Source organism: Rhinatrema bivittatum, chromosome 3, assembly GCF_901001135.1.
Source record: "Rhinatrema bivittatum chromosome 3, aRhiBiv1.1, whole genome shotgun sequence".
In the NCBI taxonomy this organism is placed as follows: Eukaryota; Metazoa; Chordata; class Amphibia; order Gymnophiona; family Rhinatrematidae; genus Rhinatrema; species Rhinatrema bivittatum.
This window is the reverse complement of record NC_042617.1, coordinates 313,913,351-313,930,383: the sequence shown is the minus strand read 5'-3', so window position 1 is coordinate 313,930,383 and position 17,033 is coordinate 313,913,351. Positions and strand designations below refer to the sequence as shown.

Here is a 17,033-nt window from a genome sequence, read left to right as displayed (position 1 = left end):
TGTGGCTAATTCTGGACGCTCCATAGGGCTGACCTAAAGATAGCCAGATATACTTACCCGGCTAACTTTAAAATAGCTGGATAGGGGATCAAACGAGGGTACATTCTCTGTGAACGGATACTTGAGGGTAAATACTGAGAGACTGTTTTTTCTGTAAAACATAATGAAAGCAAGATTCTTTCTTATCAACAATATCATCAAAACCCAATCACGTTATGTAGCAACTTATTATGATCTCTACACTGTAAATTGCATGTAATACTTTTGAACTGCTTTAAAACTGCATGCAATGCTTTTCATTTGGATTAACTGCTAGGGGTGTGCAAGCAAAAAAAAAAAGTTAGTTTGTTTCAGTGGGGACTTGTGTTTCAGTTTGTTTCATTTTGGGTCTTTTTCAATCCTTTTGTGCTTTGTCGCGTGCGCATGCCCTATTCTTCCTCCCTCCCGCCTCCAAATAAAATTCAAAGGAGTGAGCGGCTTTCTGATACTCCCTGAAAAATTGAATTCACTGTAGCGGGGCTGAGGAGCACCCCAGTCCCCCTCCCTTCCACCTCCCCAAATTAAATTCAATATACAGGCCGGCATTTCAACGCGCGTTTTCGACACGCTAGCTTTACCCCTTATTCAGTAAGGGGTAATAGCGCGTTGAAAACGCGCGTCCACCCCCCCCCCCCCCCCCCCAAGACTAATAGCGCCCGCAACATGCAAATGCATATTGATGGCCCTATTAGTCATTCCCACGCGATTCAGTAAGTAAAATGTGCAGCCAAGCCACACATTTTACTTTAAGAAATTAGTGCCTACCCAAAGGTAGGCGTTAATTTCTGCCAGCGCCGGGGAAGTGCTCAGAAAAGCAGTAAAAACTGCTTTTCTGTGCACCCTCCGACTTAATATCATGGTGATATTAAGTTGGAGGTCCCAAAAGTTAAAAAAAGTTAAAAATAAAAAAATAAAAATTTAAAATCAGCTTTGGCCTTTTTTTAAACAAGCTTTTGGTGCTTCTTTTAAATTTAAAAAGGGAAAAGGTTGCTGTGAAACGCCCCCATACACAGAGGTTGCTTATTATCGAATCAGGCTGCTTGTGTCCTAAAGAAAAGAAAAATTAGTTCTTTAATTTCAAGAGCAAAGGCAACTATTAAAAGCCCAAAGCACACCTGGATGCCAAACAACGCAGCTTCCAAAAGTGACTTAGTCTTCTGCCTCATCGACTTGCCAACCTCACTTACCCTCAGGGCCCCCAGTCTAGCACAGCTTTGAGACAGAGAGGAAAAGGAGAATCACAGGTAGCTTCCGGAGGAGGAGGAGAGACGGGAGGAAAAAGTCTGTAGTGAGGGGGGGGGAGGGTAGCAGAGGAAGTCAGAGGCAAAAGAAACAGAGAAAAGTGAAAGAATAAAAAGAAGGAAAACAAATGACTCAAACACACAAAAAAAATGTAGGAAGAAAAGTATTTTATTCTTAAAGCCAGGGACGGTAACTTTTAAACTGGCTCGCATCCAGAGATGCGTCCATTTATAAAATAGCCTGCATGCGCGTACGTGTGCGCACAATTTTAAATGGACCCGTGCATGTGCACGCAAATGCTGTTTCTACCATGTAAAAGGGGGCATTTTATAAGGAATGCTCGCCGATGCTGTTTGTCATTTTCTCATTCATTCTCAGTTTGCCCAGTTTAGGGATAGGACTTGCAAACCTTCCTTAATTTAATAGCCTCCCTTTCCCCTTGTTAGCCCCAACCCTTAAAATCCCGTTGATTAGCCTCGATCTTTTTGTTTTATGACTTAAACACCATCCATAGCAGTAGTAAAGTTACGTGACAGGGGACCCCGGCGTGCAACGGACACGCCCACACTCCACCCCTTTTTAGAATCTTTTCACTTGCGCACGCACCGGCTGAATTTCCGCTCATATCTCCCGGTTTTGGTGTGTGCAGGGCTTTTAAAATTCGCCTTTAACCATTTTGCGTTATTAAATGAATATTTATTTGCACGTGACCCCATTTCCTGGACTCTCCGCTGAGAAAGGGGCATACCTGTGGGTCCTGCTTGGGTCAGGCAAACTCCGGTGGTGCTTCAGAACAGTGGAGAAGCAAGTGCTTCTAGGCCCTTGAATATCAGTATAATAATCAGTTAAATAAAGCTCTTCTCTCTAAATTTGTAGTTCCAATCCAATGAAAATGTACTGATCCCAAATGTAAAAAGCAGTTGAAATGACAAGAAACACTGGTTCCAAAATTACAGTCCAGCAAAAATCACAGTCAAAGAAAAAGGGGGTTCTTTCCCTCCAAGACGTCTCTAGGAATTGCGCATGGGAGTTTCTGTTACTTCTCCAGACTTCCCCTGTACCCGCAGTCTCTGAAGCTTCTGAAGATGGTTCTCCTCTCCTCAGATCAGGAAGGCAAAAGTCCTTGAGTTGCAACCGCTTCACTTCTGGGTAGATCAAGGCTCCAGCCTCACGGTTCAGGGTCACAAGACCTGTAGATCCTTTTTCTTCTCCTGGAGCTGGAAGTTAACCTCGTTCCATTCCAATCTTCCCTGTAGAGAGCAGGCCAGACTCAAGCTGCCTCTCTCTTTATTCCTCTCTCCACACCCACTTCCAACAGTCTCTCCTCTCAGTTTTTAGAGATCCTATTTTAAATACAAAACACCTCCCATGCTATAAGGCTTTAAGGGAACACCACCAAACGTCTCCATGTCAGCTCTGCCAGGAGTCTGGGCACCCTTATACACATATATTAGTAGAAAACATAGGCTAGCCTGCTCCAGCCATCAAGACTGAAAGCTAAACCTGACACACGCCTCTCACTTCCACTTAATCCTTTTGCCTGCCCAGCTGATCGGCACCCTCTTCATTCCCCAGCAGAAATCTCCAGAGTAAAGCTGGCACTAGAGTTCCACTAAGTGTGGAAGCGAGAACCTGCCTGCACTCTCAGTCCCCATAACAGCCCTATTCCTATCTGAAAAGTAAATTTGTGGGAATAGGGGGAAGGGCTGCTGTGGAGCCTGTGAGGGCTCTCGCTCCTTTGCTGCTAGCTTTACTCCAAAGAGCAGCACCTCTGCCAGGGTGTTGATCAGGTGATGAACAGTAGCATGTGGCGGACATGGGCAGCCATAGTTGAAGAATACCATTAGCATTTTGTGCGCTTGTGAATGGTATTCTTGAGAATTGACCTATACAAATGTGCCACAGAATCACCACACACATTTTTAATCCTTGCCTCAGAATCCATCCCCATGCTGCCAGAGGGAAGCCAATGGCCTTGCTTACTCTTTCTATAATGTGTCTGATGCTAGGTGTGGCCATGAAAAAAAGGCTCTCTTCTTCATGTGATAAGGTTAGGGATCCTGCCAGTTCCCTACTAGAAGATGGTCAGAATGTACCTATTGTGTGGGGAGGAAGCAGACTAGTAGTATTGGTGTTTGGCTTCACCATTTTGAAGAGAATAATTGGTAGATTCCTCTGATATATAAAGCTAGACAACCATCTTAAGGTGTGGATCCCTTAGTTTCTGTTAGACAGGCATCATGTCTTGGCTGTTCCCTGATTTTTATTTGGATGAGATCTTCCATTCTCCCAATCCATTTTGTAATCTTAAATTGATTTAACACCATGTACACTAGTGTCATTACTCCCGTCAGTACCATAAATTTCTCTCATGGATTCAGCAAGCCAAGAGATAGAAGCTCATGTTAAAAGGAGCATTTAAGTTTGTCTAATGTGCACAAGCAAAGTTTTATTAGTATTGATATTTTAATGAAAGATTTAATTCTCCTGCTTTGGCTATGGTCGAAATGTAATTGTGATCCCGGTGGTATCAAGTGGTAGGCTGCAAACCCCCATCTATACTGCACAAGTTCTTAAACTGATACCCAACATCCTCCCTAATCTGAGCCAAAAAGTTAAATAGGGAGGTCTTCTGCTCATGGCTCAGATTTATACTTGAATCAAGGCCAAGAAACAAATCATTTATTAGTATTGTACCCTGCCCTGTAAACTCCAGCTGATACTTGTTCCATTCACAACTGAAATCACATTTTTACATACTTGGTTCCTACAGAGAAAACGAAACATGAAGATGTAGGAATGTAGACAGCCGTGTGGCTGGTGGACGTGAGGATCACCTGGTAACATGCCTACCTGGTGTGAAGGTGGTGGACCTCACGTGTCACCTAGATAGGAGTTTAGACGGTGCTGGGGAGGAGCCAGCTGTCATGGTACATGTGGGCACCAATGACATAGGAAAATGTGGGAGGGTGGTTCTGGAAGCCAAATTTAGGCTCTTGGGTAGAAAGCCTAAATCCAGAACCTCCAAGGTAGCATTCTCTGAAATGCTCCCTGTTCCACGCGCAGGTCCCCAGAGTCAGGCAGAGCTCCGGAGTCTCAATGCATGGATGAGATGATGGTACAAGGAAGAGGAATTCAGTTTTGTAAAGAACTGGAGAATCTTTTGGGGAAGGGGGAGTCTCTTCCAAAGGGATGGGCTCCACCTTAACCAGGGTGGAACCAGACTGCTAGCGCTAACCTTTAAAAAGGAGATAGAGCAGCTTTTAAATTAGAACAAAGGGAAAAGCCGACAGTCACTCTGCAGTGCATGGTTTAGAGGGAGGTATCTTCAAAGGATACTAATGATGCATTAGAATTAGGGCATCCCGGCAGTGAGGTTCCAATAATAAGAAAAGCAGTCCAAGTGCCTGTAACTAAAAACTCACCTGAGCTAAAAAATTCTAACTTATCCCTATCAATTAAAATGCAGAATGAAAATACAAACAAAAAACAAACTTTGAAATGTTTGTGTGCTAATGCTAGAAGACTAAGAAGTAAGATGCGAGAATTAGAATGTATAGCAGTGAATGATGACATAGACTTAAATGGGATCTCCGAGTCATGGTGGAAGCAGGATAACCAATGGGACAGTGCTATACCAGGGTACAAATTATATCGCAATAACAGAGAGGAGCACCAGGGAGGCGGTGTGATGCTTTATGTCCGGGATGGCATAGAGTCCAACAGGATAAACATCCTGCATGAGACTAAATGCACAGTCGAATCTTTATGAGTAGAAATCCCTTGTGTGTTGGAGAAAATTATAGTGATAGGACTATACTACCGTCCACCTGGCCAAGATGGTGAGACGGACAGTAAAATGCTAAGAGAAATTAGGGAAGCTAACCAAATTGGTAGTGCAGTAATAATGGAAGATTTCAATTACCTCAATATTGACTGAGTAAATGTATCATTGGGTCATGCTAGAGAGATAAAGTTCCTGGATGGAATAAATGACAGTTTTATGGATCAATTGGTTCAGGAACCGACAAGAGAGGGAGCAATTTTAGATCTAATTCTCAGTGGAGCACAAGATTTGGTAAGAGAGGTAATGGTGGTAGGGCCACTGGGCAATAGTGATAAAAATATGATCAAATTTGAATTAATGACTGGAAGGGGGACAGTAAGCAAATCCATGGCTCTCATGTTATTTTATCAAAGTTTCCCTTTTGAAAGTTTGAGAAAAATAGAAAAAAACTGAAAGGAGCAGCTACAAAGGTAAAAAGTGTGCAAGAGGCATGGTCATTGTTAAAAAATACAATCCTAGAAGCACAGTCCAGATGTATTCCACACATTAAGAAAGTGGAAGGAAGGCAAACGAGTATCAACATGGTTAAAAGGGGAGGTGAAAGAAGCTATTTTAGCCAAAAGATCTTCATTCAAAAATTGGAAGAAGGATCTAACAGAAGAAAACAGAGTAATGCATAAGCGTTGGCAAGTTAAATGTAAGACATTGATAAGACAGGCTAAGAAAGAATTTGAAAAGAAGTTGGCCATAGAGGCAAAAACTCACAGTAAAAACTTTTTAAAATATATCCGAAGCAGAAAGCCTGTGAGGGAGTCATAAGAACATAAGAAATTGCCATGATGGGTCAGACCAAGGGTCCATCAAGCCCAGCATCCTGTTTCCAACAGAGGCCAAAATCAGGCCACAAGAACCTGGCAATTACAGTTGGACCGTTAGATGATCGAGGGGTTAAAGGGGCACTTAGAGATGATAAGGCCATTGTGGAAAGATGAAACAATTTCTTTCTTCGGTGTTTACTGAAAAGGATGCTGGGGAGATACCCGTTCCAGAGAAGATTTTCATGGGTAATGATTCAGATGGACTGAACCAAATCACGGTGAACCTAGAAGATGTGGTAGGACTGATTGACAAACTGAAGAGTAGTAAATCACTTGGACCGAATGGTATACACCCCAAGGTTCTGAAGGAACTAAAAAATGAAATTTCTGATCTATTAGTAAAAAATTGTAACCTATCATTAAAATCATCTATTGTACCTGAAGACTGGAGGGTGGCTAATGTAACCCCAATATTTAAAAAGGGCTCCATGGGCGATCTGTGAAACTATAGATCAGTTAGCCTGACTTCAGTGCCAGGAAAAATAATGGAAAGTGTTCTAAATATCAAAATCACAGAACATATAGACATGGTTTAATGGAACAAAGTCAGCAAGGCTTTACCCAAGGTAAGTCTTGCTCACAAATCTGCTTCACTTTTTTGAAGAAGTTAATAAACATGTAGATAAAGGTGAACCAGTAGATGTAGTGTATTTGGATTTTCAGAAGGCGTTTGACAAAGTTCCTCATGAGAGGCTTCTAGGAAAAGTAAAAAGTCATGGGATAGGTGGCAATGTCCTTTCATGGATTACAAACTGGCTAAAAGACAGGAAATAGAGAGTAGGATTAAATGGACAAATCTCTCAGTGGAAGGGCAGTGGAGTACCTCAGGGATCTGTTTTGGGACCTGTACTTGTCATATTTATTTCTAGATCATTTACAAATATATTGAAAAGTGAGGAAATCAAATTTGCAGATGATACAAAATTATTCAATCACAAGCAGATTGTGATAAATTGCAGGAAGACCTTGTGAGACTGGAAAATTGGGCATTGAAATGGCAGATGAAATTTAATGTGGATAAGTGCAAGGTGATGCATACAGGGAAAAATATCCCATGCTATAGTTACAGAATGTTAGGTTCCATATTAGGTGCTACCACCCAAGAAAGAGATCTAGGCGTCATAGTGGATAACACATTGAAATCGTCAGTTCAGTGTGCTGCGGCAGTCAAAAAAGCATGTTGGGAATTATTAGAAAGGGAATGGTGAATAAAACGGAAAATGTCATACTGCCTCTGTATTGCTCCATGGTGAGACCCCACCTTGAATACTGTGTACATTTCTGGTCGCCGCATCTCAAAAAAGATATAATTGCGATTGAGAAGGTACAGAGAAGGGCGACCAAAATGATAAAGGGGATGGAACAGCTCCCCTATGAGAAAAGACTAAGGAGGTTAAGACTTTTCAGCTTGGAGAAGAGACAGCTATGGGGGGATATGATAGAGATGTTTAAAATCATGAGAGGTCTAGAACGGGTAGATGTGAATCGGTTATTTACTCTTTCGGATAATAGAAGGACTAGGGGGCACTCCATGAAGTTAGCATGTGGCACATTTAAAACTAATCGGAGAAAGTTCTTTTTCACTCAACGCACAATTAAACTCTGGAATTTGTTGCCAGGGGATGTGGTTAGTGCAGTTAGTGTAACTGGGTTTAAAAAAAGGATTGGATAAGTTCTTGGAGGAGAAGTCCATTACTTGCTATTAATTAAGTTGACTTAGAAAATAGCCACTGCTATTACTAGCAACAGTAACATGGGATAGACTAAAGGCCAGAATTTAAATCTTATGCGCGGGCGTAGATTTGTTCACGCAACCCAGCGCGAACAAATCTACGCCGATTTTATAACATGCGCGCGCTGCCACACGCATGTTATAAAATCCAGGGTCAGCGCGCGCAGGGGGGTGCACACATGTGCACCTTGCACGCGCCGAGCCCGAGGGGAGCCCCGATGGCTTTCCCCGTTCCCTCCAAGGCCGCTCCGAAATCAGAACGGCCTTGAGGGAACTTTTTTTCCGGCCCCCCCCCCCCCCCCACACCTTCCCCTCCCTTCCCCTATCTAACCCGCCCCCCATCCCTCACTAAATCCCCCCCCCTACCTTTGCAGCAAAAGTTGCGCTTGCCTGAGGCAGGCGTAACCCCGCCCCCGGACTGCTGCCCCGCCCCGAGCCACCGCCACGCCCCCGGTCACGTCCCCGAACTGCCCCCTTTTGTAAGCCCCGGGACATACACGCATCCCAGGGCTTGTGCTCGGCGCGAGCAGGGGCAGATTTCCTCAGGTTACGTGCATAGCCTTTGAAAATCTGCCCCTTAGTTTTTGGGAACTTGCAAGCTTCTTATGGCCTGGTTTGGCCACTGTTGGAGACAGGATGCTGGGCTTGATGGACCTTTGGTCTGACCCAGTATGGCATGTTCTTATGTTCTTATTAGGAGCATTTCTATCAAGAGCAAATGTCAGACCGTCTGCTGACGTCATGGGACAGTGAGCATCCTATGGATGACAACATGGAGCTCCGTCTAGCCCCCTACTCCCCAGAGAGAAACAAATGAAGAACAGAGGAACTGCATTCCTGCTGAAGAGCAAAGTGATGAGGGAAAACTAAGGAAACAGCCCTTCAAGCCCCTCTTAATTCTTTTATGAAATTATTTAGTAACTCCTCTTGCATGAAGCATTTGCTGACAGAAGGATCTAGCAGTTCCAGCTTGTCCTTCCTTTGGAGACTACCCTCTGTCAATAAAACAGAATTCCTACCCTCTTCACATCGGGGCCATTCCACCTTTGTCCAATTCAGCTTATAAAGCATTAGTTCAGTAAAGAGGAGAAGCAATCCAGCTATCAAAACTGCTTAATCAAACCTTTGCGCAAACACTGCAGGAAAGAAGCAAGCAAGTTGAAATGATTATAAACCTAGATCTAATAGAAATAGCTACTTTTTTTTACTTAAATAGGACTATTACAGGTGAATTATAAAAGACTTGTACATGTAAAAATGAGCCCATGTGCACACAAATAGGTGAATTTTGAAAAGAATTACATGTGTAAATGTAACATACTATTATAGCAATTTTCAAAAGCCATTTATGCATGTAAATGGCCTGATTTTAAAAAAACTACAAATGCATATACCAGAAGATACGCGCCGAAGACCGGCTTCAGAAAAGGGTGGAGTGGGGCGAGGGCAGGCTGGAACAGCGCTATTAGGAGCCATCCCGCTAAAGCACACGCTGGCAACCAGCCGGCCCGCGCAAACTACTACTGCTCCGGAGAGCAGGTAAGTATAAAAACAACAACAACAACAAAAAGATAGATAGAGGGGTTTAGGGATCTGAATGGATAGGGGAAAAGGGAGGCAGGTTAGCTAGGGGGTTTAGGAAGTTCCCTCCCAGTCTGCGTCTTTATTGGAATGGACTGGGAGGAAACTGGGAAAAGGCCCTATCGCGTCGCCGCATGCTTCTTAGAACATTTACCCCCTTATGCGCGCATGTTATAAAAATAAGCGTGTCCATGTGCGCGCGCTCTGGGAACTGTGCACATGAACGCCTACGCGCTTGTTTTAAAAGTGACCCCCTCAATGTGCAAAGTTTCAACTTCCTGCCTGAGAGAGATACTAACCAATTTCTATATCAAGTAGGAAGCTGAAACTTTGCATTCTATAGAGGATAATTTTGAACAAGCACGAGCAGGCCCATATACGCGAGTTTATGGATGCGCAGGCACATGCACACGTAGTTTATATTGTGTGCGCAAATTCTCACACACACAATATAAACTACATGTAAATCTACCCAACATATTTGCATTTTTAAAAGATGTGCAGCATGTATTTTAAACATAGCCAGATATGTTTTGACTGATCCGGCTAAGTAGCGGCAAAAGACAGAAAATTCTCAAAAAACGATATTTATCCAGCTAAGTAGTGCTTTTTATCCTGCTAAGTGGCACCTTTGCCACCATTTAGCTGGATAAGTCAAAATGTATTTGGCTTAAGTGTTACACATCTGCTATGTGCGCATATTTGTGCTCCTAATTTTTAATAATTCACACGAGGAAATGTAACTTGTGTTTTTTTCCTTAGTACTTGTTGGCTTTAACTCTTCAATCTGAACTCCCCCCAGTTTACCCAGACCCCTCACCAGTCAATATTTGGTTATAGAGAATTCTATTCCAACTTACACCAGATGATTAGCAGGTGTAAATATGCAAAGGTCAGAGCCGTACGCGTGTCTCTTTGGCAGGTTATAAAATGGCAATTTATACATGTAAATGTTGGCCCCGCCTGGAATGCTCCCGGCCAGCTCCTAGCCCACACATGTGGTCATTTTTATGCGCACAACTTGTTTAAAATTCACTTTTAACTGTTAATGCATTCAAGCTAACAAGAAAAGTCTGAAAACAAATTTCTTTGGAAGGGAAAGGGAGTCAGGCAAGTGGTATGAGAGTACCCCAATCTAATTTGACAATAAACTGGGGAATTTCTTTTTTTGTTTTTGGAGGGGGGGGGTTGGTTGGAAACTTTGGGGTAGATTTTAAAAGGTGCGCGCGCGCTTCCCGGCACACACACATGGACGCGCAGATTTCATAACGTGCGCACGCCTGTTATAAAATCCCATGGCCGTGCGCACCTCTCACGGGGGGGGGGGGGGGGGGGGCTATTTTATAAGACTACGTGCGATGATGCAATCGGGCCTCCCCGAGTTCCCTCCCAGTCCACTCCATTTAAGGAGCTGGCCGACTGCTGGCGCGCGCTTCCCCGGCACCGTGGCAAATGGCCGCCGTACCGGCCGCCTCTGACCTCCCCACCCTCCGGACCACCCCTTTCTCTGGGCCGGCACATAACAGGGGTTACGCGCGTGGCTGGGCCTCTTTGAAAATGCGCGGAGCGCGCACAAGGCTCGGCCACTCGTGTAACCGATTAAAAATTCGCCCGTTTATTGAAGAGCAAGCACATCCATATAATCCACACAATCTTTTTACTGCGACTCCTTGCAACGTACAGGAGAATAGCAGCACAGCATTACCACATACCGGGGAGCGAGGCGGCAGGGAGTTTCACACTCAATAGGTCCAGCAATTGGGGATGCTCTCTCACGTGTAAGCAGATAACCTGACTTGTTTTGCAGCTGGGACATCAAGGAGAAATTGATCTGCAGATCTGAGGTTTCTAGTGGTAATGTAGAAATGTAATATTGAGCTGATCCATGGAAAGGAAACATCGTTAAGTAAACTATGAACAATGACAGCAATTTGGTAATAATGCATGCGCCATTGAACAGGCAACCAGTGTAGGGATAGAAGGACAGGCGTGATATGATCGTGTAATCTAGTCCCAGTGAGGAGACGTGCAGCAGAGTTTGAGCTAGTTGCAATGACCTTAGTGTACTGAGGAAGGCCATTGTAGAAAGTTATAATAATAAAAACCTGTAAGAATAAGTGCCTGCAGTACAGTCTTAGGGTTCTAGAGTTTGGCACATGAAGCTTGGATGACAGATGTAATATGAGGCTTCATGGATAGCATGGTCTAGGGTGACACTTAAGCTACATACAGAATCTTAAATTGAAAGTGTGTGAGTTTCAAATTTAAGGGTAGTAGGAATTTGATAAGGTGGCGCGCAACCCAAAATTATGATTTCAGTCTTTTGCAAGTTCACGGTAAGCCTGTTATATGTGAGCCAAGATGTTATTGTGGACAGACAAAGAGGCAAATTGAGCTCTGGCAGGGAGGTTGCTATCAGGAGTGTGCCGGTGAGCCAGCTGGGAGGAGTGTGCGAGTGGGTGACCAGCATGCTATAACTACACGGGTGCTGTGGACGCTGCTTCCTCCCCGAAACGCTGCTTCTGACGTTGAGAGGGTGCCGACCTACTGGATAAAAGAACTGCCCTAGTGGCGCACAGCCAAAATTGCGTGCTCCTACATGCCAGTATAATCTCTCTTTGGTGTGGTAATCTCTTCGATGTGAAAGAAGATAGAAGGGAAGCCGTTGACCTCCTCACTAGCTGTGCCACAGGCAACAGGTCCTATGAACATACATCTTTTAAGGCTGGCTGGTTTTCCCAGTTGTGGCTTAGAGATGGAGGCTTTTGATTTGTTGGGTGCCTCCTTGAGCCCGGGTTCTAGACTTCCTCCCCTTCAACCTCCTGGTCAGTTTATTGGTGTTTCCGGGTCACCATAGTCGTTTGCTGAGTATCCCAGTATACTTGCCTGTAAAGAAGGACCTTTAATTGGTCCCCCTTGGTGTTTCTGAGGGGGTAGCTCAAAATTCAATTTCCTTATCAGTGAGCTGCCCCGTTGCAGACACAGACCCTGCAGTCTGATTTGTGGAAAATGATGATGAAGATTGGTAAGACTCTTAATCTACTTTTCAGTTCTCTTTATATATGGTGGAATCTAGAACTAAAATACAAGATCATGATATAGTTTATCAACAGTGGGAAAATACTGTATCAAACTTAACTTCACAATTGACTTCTCTGCAATCGGCTCATGTGGTTTTTATAAAGAAGAGTTTATCTTTGCATAATTCATAGTCCGAATACATCAACTTTTCAGGAATCATCCTTGGATGATATCCCTGGTAGGGCTACTTTATTAGTTTCTTTCTGTGCTGAGAGCAAAAAAATAAAAAAATTGGGTTCTTAAAAAACATTTTAGAAATAAACAATTCTCATTTTCTGGTCAAAAAATTCAAATTTTTGCTGACATCTCAAAAGCTATTCAAGTGTGTAGGAAGGCTGTCCTACAGTTTAGGGAACGAGTTTTGGCTTTAGGGGGCCACCTTTTACCTCACATTTCCCTGTAAGTGACTGGTTGATTATCAGAATAGGGTTTTGATCCCATTCATTTAGGGGTATTTCTCCAAGATAAGGGAGGCACCTAATTTAGAAGATCGGGTGGTTGTAGCTGGGGTGTTGAGTTCTTAGGCTCTATTGATTTTGTGCTCCCTTCTTTGACTGTATCAATTTGAGGGTTGTTTTTTTTCTTTTTTGTTCTGCCTCCCCTTGATGAGGACTTGATTTCTTGTAAGCCATTTGAATTTCTTTATTGTTAATTTCTTGATTGATGTACGTGGTGACTTCAGAGATGTTTTTGTCATTAATATTTGCATCGATGGTGTAAATTGAATAAAAATGTAAATTTAAAAAAAACTTTGAGCTGTGGCGGACCAGGTGGTTTTAAGAGGGAATGAAAAGTAGATGTTGTCAGCATAGAGCCTATATTTCTACTCTCTTGTTATAGATCCACACTTTTCAGTTGCCGGAGCTTGGTTCTACCTTCCGGGCCTCGTACTCTGGCTTTGTTCCTGCATTTGGAAGACTACTTTGCCTTCGGACCCTCCACTCGGCACTCTTGCTTGCTTTCCCTCCTGGATTCCTGGTTAGTTCCTGTTCCTTGCCTGCCCCAGGCCTCTTTCTTCCTCTTCAGGCCAGGATCTAACCCCGCTTCTCATGCACCGGAGGTCCAACCCAAAGGAAAGCTGGCTGCCCCAGGCAGAAGTCCCTCTATCATTGGTGGCTTGGATTTGACTCCCCCTGACTGCTTGTTTCTGGGGCAACTCACGGACGACAACCGTTACAGTGATTTAGTAAATAGTGATTTAGTGAATATAGGGAAAGGCAGGTCCTCAATTAATATTTTCATAAATAAACACTGAGCATCTCCAAAGCAGTTCCTCAGGATCTTGAGTGGTCAGCTCTGCATTCATCTGTGATAAGCACTAAACAAATATTAGTAGGAATAATAATAATGACAAGGGATTACAGCCTGTCTCCCCTTTTGATTATTTCATCCCACCACCATGATGTAAAAGAATCTTTTAAAATTACTTCTTCCTCAATAGAATTTAGAAAGAAAGTTCCAAAAAAATAAATCAAAATTCTCTAGGAGTCTTGTATAAAATGAATGACCAGAACATAAGAAAATGAGTGATTCCAGGCTGCTCTGAGTCTGGATAAAGGATGCCAGCTTTGTAACAAAAGAAAGTTACATTATTCGAAAAATGTTTAGCTTTCAGGACTGCAGAAAATACAAAAAAGACTTGCAGAGAATTTGAAATTGCCAGTATAGGGTTGTCCAGCGGCGGATTCCCAAGGAAGACCAGCCCAGGGATTCGCCACCCAGGCCGGCCCAGGGCACATAATGTGATCTGCCGAGTACGGCTCTGTCACTACCGCGCACGGCAGACCACGTGACTGGAGCAACCGGCCCACCGGGTAATGCCCGATCCCCCAATAGGCCAATCCGCCCCTGGGGTTGTCCCACAAAGCTGTGGGTCATTGCTGGCAAAACTATAAAAGCATCGTTAAAGACCAAGGAAATGATTATGTTTCCTGGGACGAGCACAAACCGATTCACCGCTTTAAACTCCAATTTATATATTCGAAAAAGGAGACCCACACTTTTCAAATCCAGGGGTCTATTTACTAACCTGTGACACATGTTAACACACTAGTGATGAGGGGCCTCTTGCCAATACCGCCCCCTCGTCATTTTTAATTGTCGGTTATTGTTCTTTCTACCCGCTCACCAGTGCTGTAGCACTACCTGTGTACCTGATGTCATCAGCAAAAGCCCGATATTAATCACATAAAATAAGCCCTTGAAAACCCACGTATTCCAGAACCCTCACACACTGTAAACACACATCAAAAGAAGGGGGTATCACTGGTCAAAATGAATTCACAGTAAGATATAACCACATATGCAATGCCAAATATATTCATTTGTAGGACCTATGACTTGATGAGTTTGGCTGTCACAAGCTCATACATTAGGTAAAAGGTCCATTTACTATATTTTTTACACACTCAATTTTTTAAAAAATTTTTTAGATCTCAATGGAGTTCTCTTGAATAAAATTCTAAATCAAAGAACTGAAGCTGCCACACAAAGTACTTCAAAAATCCACACGTTTTTTAAAACACTTCAAATATCAGAGGCAAATGCTCACAAAAATGATGAAATAGCCTCTATCTACTTAGAAAAAGAGTCTCATAAACACATATGGAAAAAGCATCAAATGCCCAGATAATTGGAAAAATACTCATCTATTTATTTGAAGGCAGAAGTCCACTGCAAAAAAAGATGTCCCGACACGATCGTGTTTCGGACCACACCGGGTCCTGCTTCAGGGGCCAACGATTCTCTGAGGTTGCTCTTCACACAAACTTCAGTTCAGCTTCGTTTCTTCATTCTCCTCAAACATAGCGCTTTAATGGTTTGAATGCAGACCGCCATGGATAACAACTGTCTTAACCATTAAAGCGCTATGTTTGTGGAGAATGAAGAAACGAAGCTGAACTGAAGTTTGTGTGAAGAGCAACCTCAGAGAATCGTTGGCCCCTGAAGCAGGACCCGGTGTGGTCCAAAACACGATCGTGTCGGGACACCTTTTTTTGCAGTGGACTTCTGCCTTCAAATAAATAGATGAGTATTTTTCCAATTATGTGTGGCAGCTTCAGTTCTTTGATTTAGAATTTTATTCAAGAGAACTCCATTGAGTTCTAAAAAAATTTAAAAAAAATTGAGTGTGTAAAAAATATAGTATATGGACCTTTTACCTAATGTATGAGCTTGTATGACAGCCAAACTCATCAAGTCATAGGTCCTACAAATGAATATATTTGGCATTGCATATGTGGTTATATCTTACTGTGAATTCATTTTGACCAGTGATACCCCCTTCTTTTGATGTGTGTTTATCAGCAAAAGCCCAACATCTTGTGTCATAGGAAGCAGACTGTTCAGGCCTTTGATAATGATATCGGTAAACAAAAGAATGCTACCTCTGAGAGGAGTTTTTTCCTTTAGATTGTATACCATTGCTAATTAAGATATTTGAAGCAAAGAAAAACTTTAAATTACTGAAATGCATAATTCAAAATGCATTATAGTAAATTTCAGTTCAATATCTTAATTTGCAATGCTATACTATCTATACTGAGCAGAAATGAAGCTGCAGAGGGACTTTTTTTTTTAACAAATATTGCAAAACCGTATTATTTTATGTAGCCTGCAATGCTTGCTAAAAAAATTTAAAAAATCCTTCTGAAGCTTAATCCTGCTCAACATATTTGTAATACAGTGCTCCTTCCTCTAATAGTGCTTCAAGGAGGAACTTACCTACCCAATTAGAGCTCTGAGGATGGAGGGGACAACTTTCTTCCTCCCTAGGACCTGGTACAGGCAACTAGCACTATTGTATTGCCATGTAAATGGCTTGCACACCCCTTGTCTACAGGCTGCAGGTGTTACTCACAGACAAGAGTTAGACATCTGCTGCCAGAGATGCTGACACAGAGAGCAGCGAGCTCTCAGCTACGTTACACTTAACTGCCCCCTAGTGACTGGAGCCACCAGCCACAAGCTAAGCTGAATATATATATATATATAACCAAAGCAACTAAAAACTGCATTTTCTGAAAACAATTTAGTTAATTACATGTTTATCTACTCAGACAGAAGAGTAATCAGTGAGGTAACATTTTTTTTTAAGTAATTAAGTAACTTTACAACACTGAGTCCCTCTGTAGGGGCAGCTGTATCTGAATTTGCTGGTGTCCTTCTGGGCTGCCAGGCAGCCTGTATCAGCCTCTGTATATCCACTCGGTGTTTCACCCACAGTACTTGGGCCCACCAACTACTGGGAGCCAAAGTTCCAGACCTGTAGACGTGGGAGTTGGCTCAGGCCAACTGGGAGAGCTAACTGCTCAACTCGACATCTTAGGGGAAAGACAGTTAACGGGCCACATAATACAAAACTCTTCTCCAATCTCAATGAAACCCCCTTCTCCTGAGTCCTTTAGGACAGTGATCCCCAACCCTGTCCTGGGGGCCCACCAGCCAGTCGGGTTTTCAAGATATCCACAATGAATATACATGAGAGAAAATTTGCATGCACTGCCTCCATAACATGCAAATCTTCTCTCATGCATATTCATTGTGGATATCCTGAAAACCCGACTGGCTGGTGGGCCCCCAGGACAGGGTTGGGGACCACTGCTTTAGGAGATGGAACAATTTGCAACCCAACTCCACTGGATAGAATTGTAGAGTTTAATTTTCCAACGGGAACCGAGAATAAATCAAGGTT

The 17,033-nt window shown here is 43.0% G+C and overlaps 1 protein-coding gene across 3 annotated transcripts in view; it reads right to left on the bottom strand.

Annotated features, from left to right (window-relative positions):
- SP7 (Sp7 transcription factor) overlaps positions 1–17,033 on the bottom strand; it is a 50,249-nt gene that overhangs the window by 19,190 nt on the left and 14,026 nt on the right. Inside the window, exon 1 of one of the 3 annotated variants that reach the window (XM_029595217.1) lies at positions 58–344. The exons of the other annotated variants lie outside the window; for them this stretch is intronic. Within the exon in view, the coding sequence (XP_029451077.1) occupies positions 58–198 (141 nt within the window). The 5' untranslated portion in view covers positions 199–344. Of the gene's footprint in view, positions 1–57; positions 345–17,033 lie in introns of those variants that run through there. 3 annotated transcript variants of the gene reach the window in all.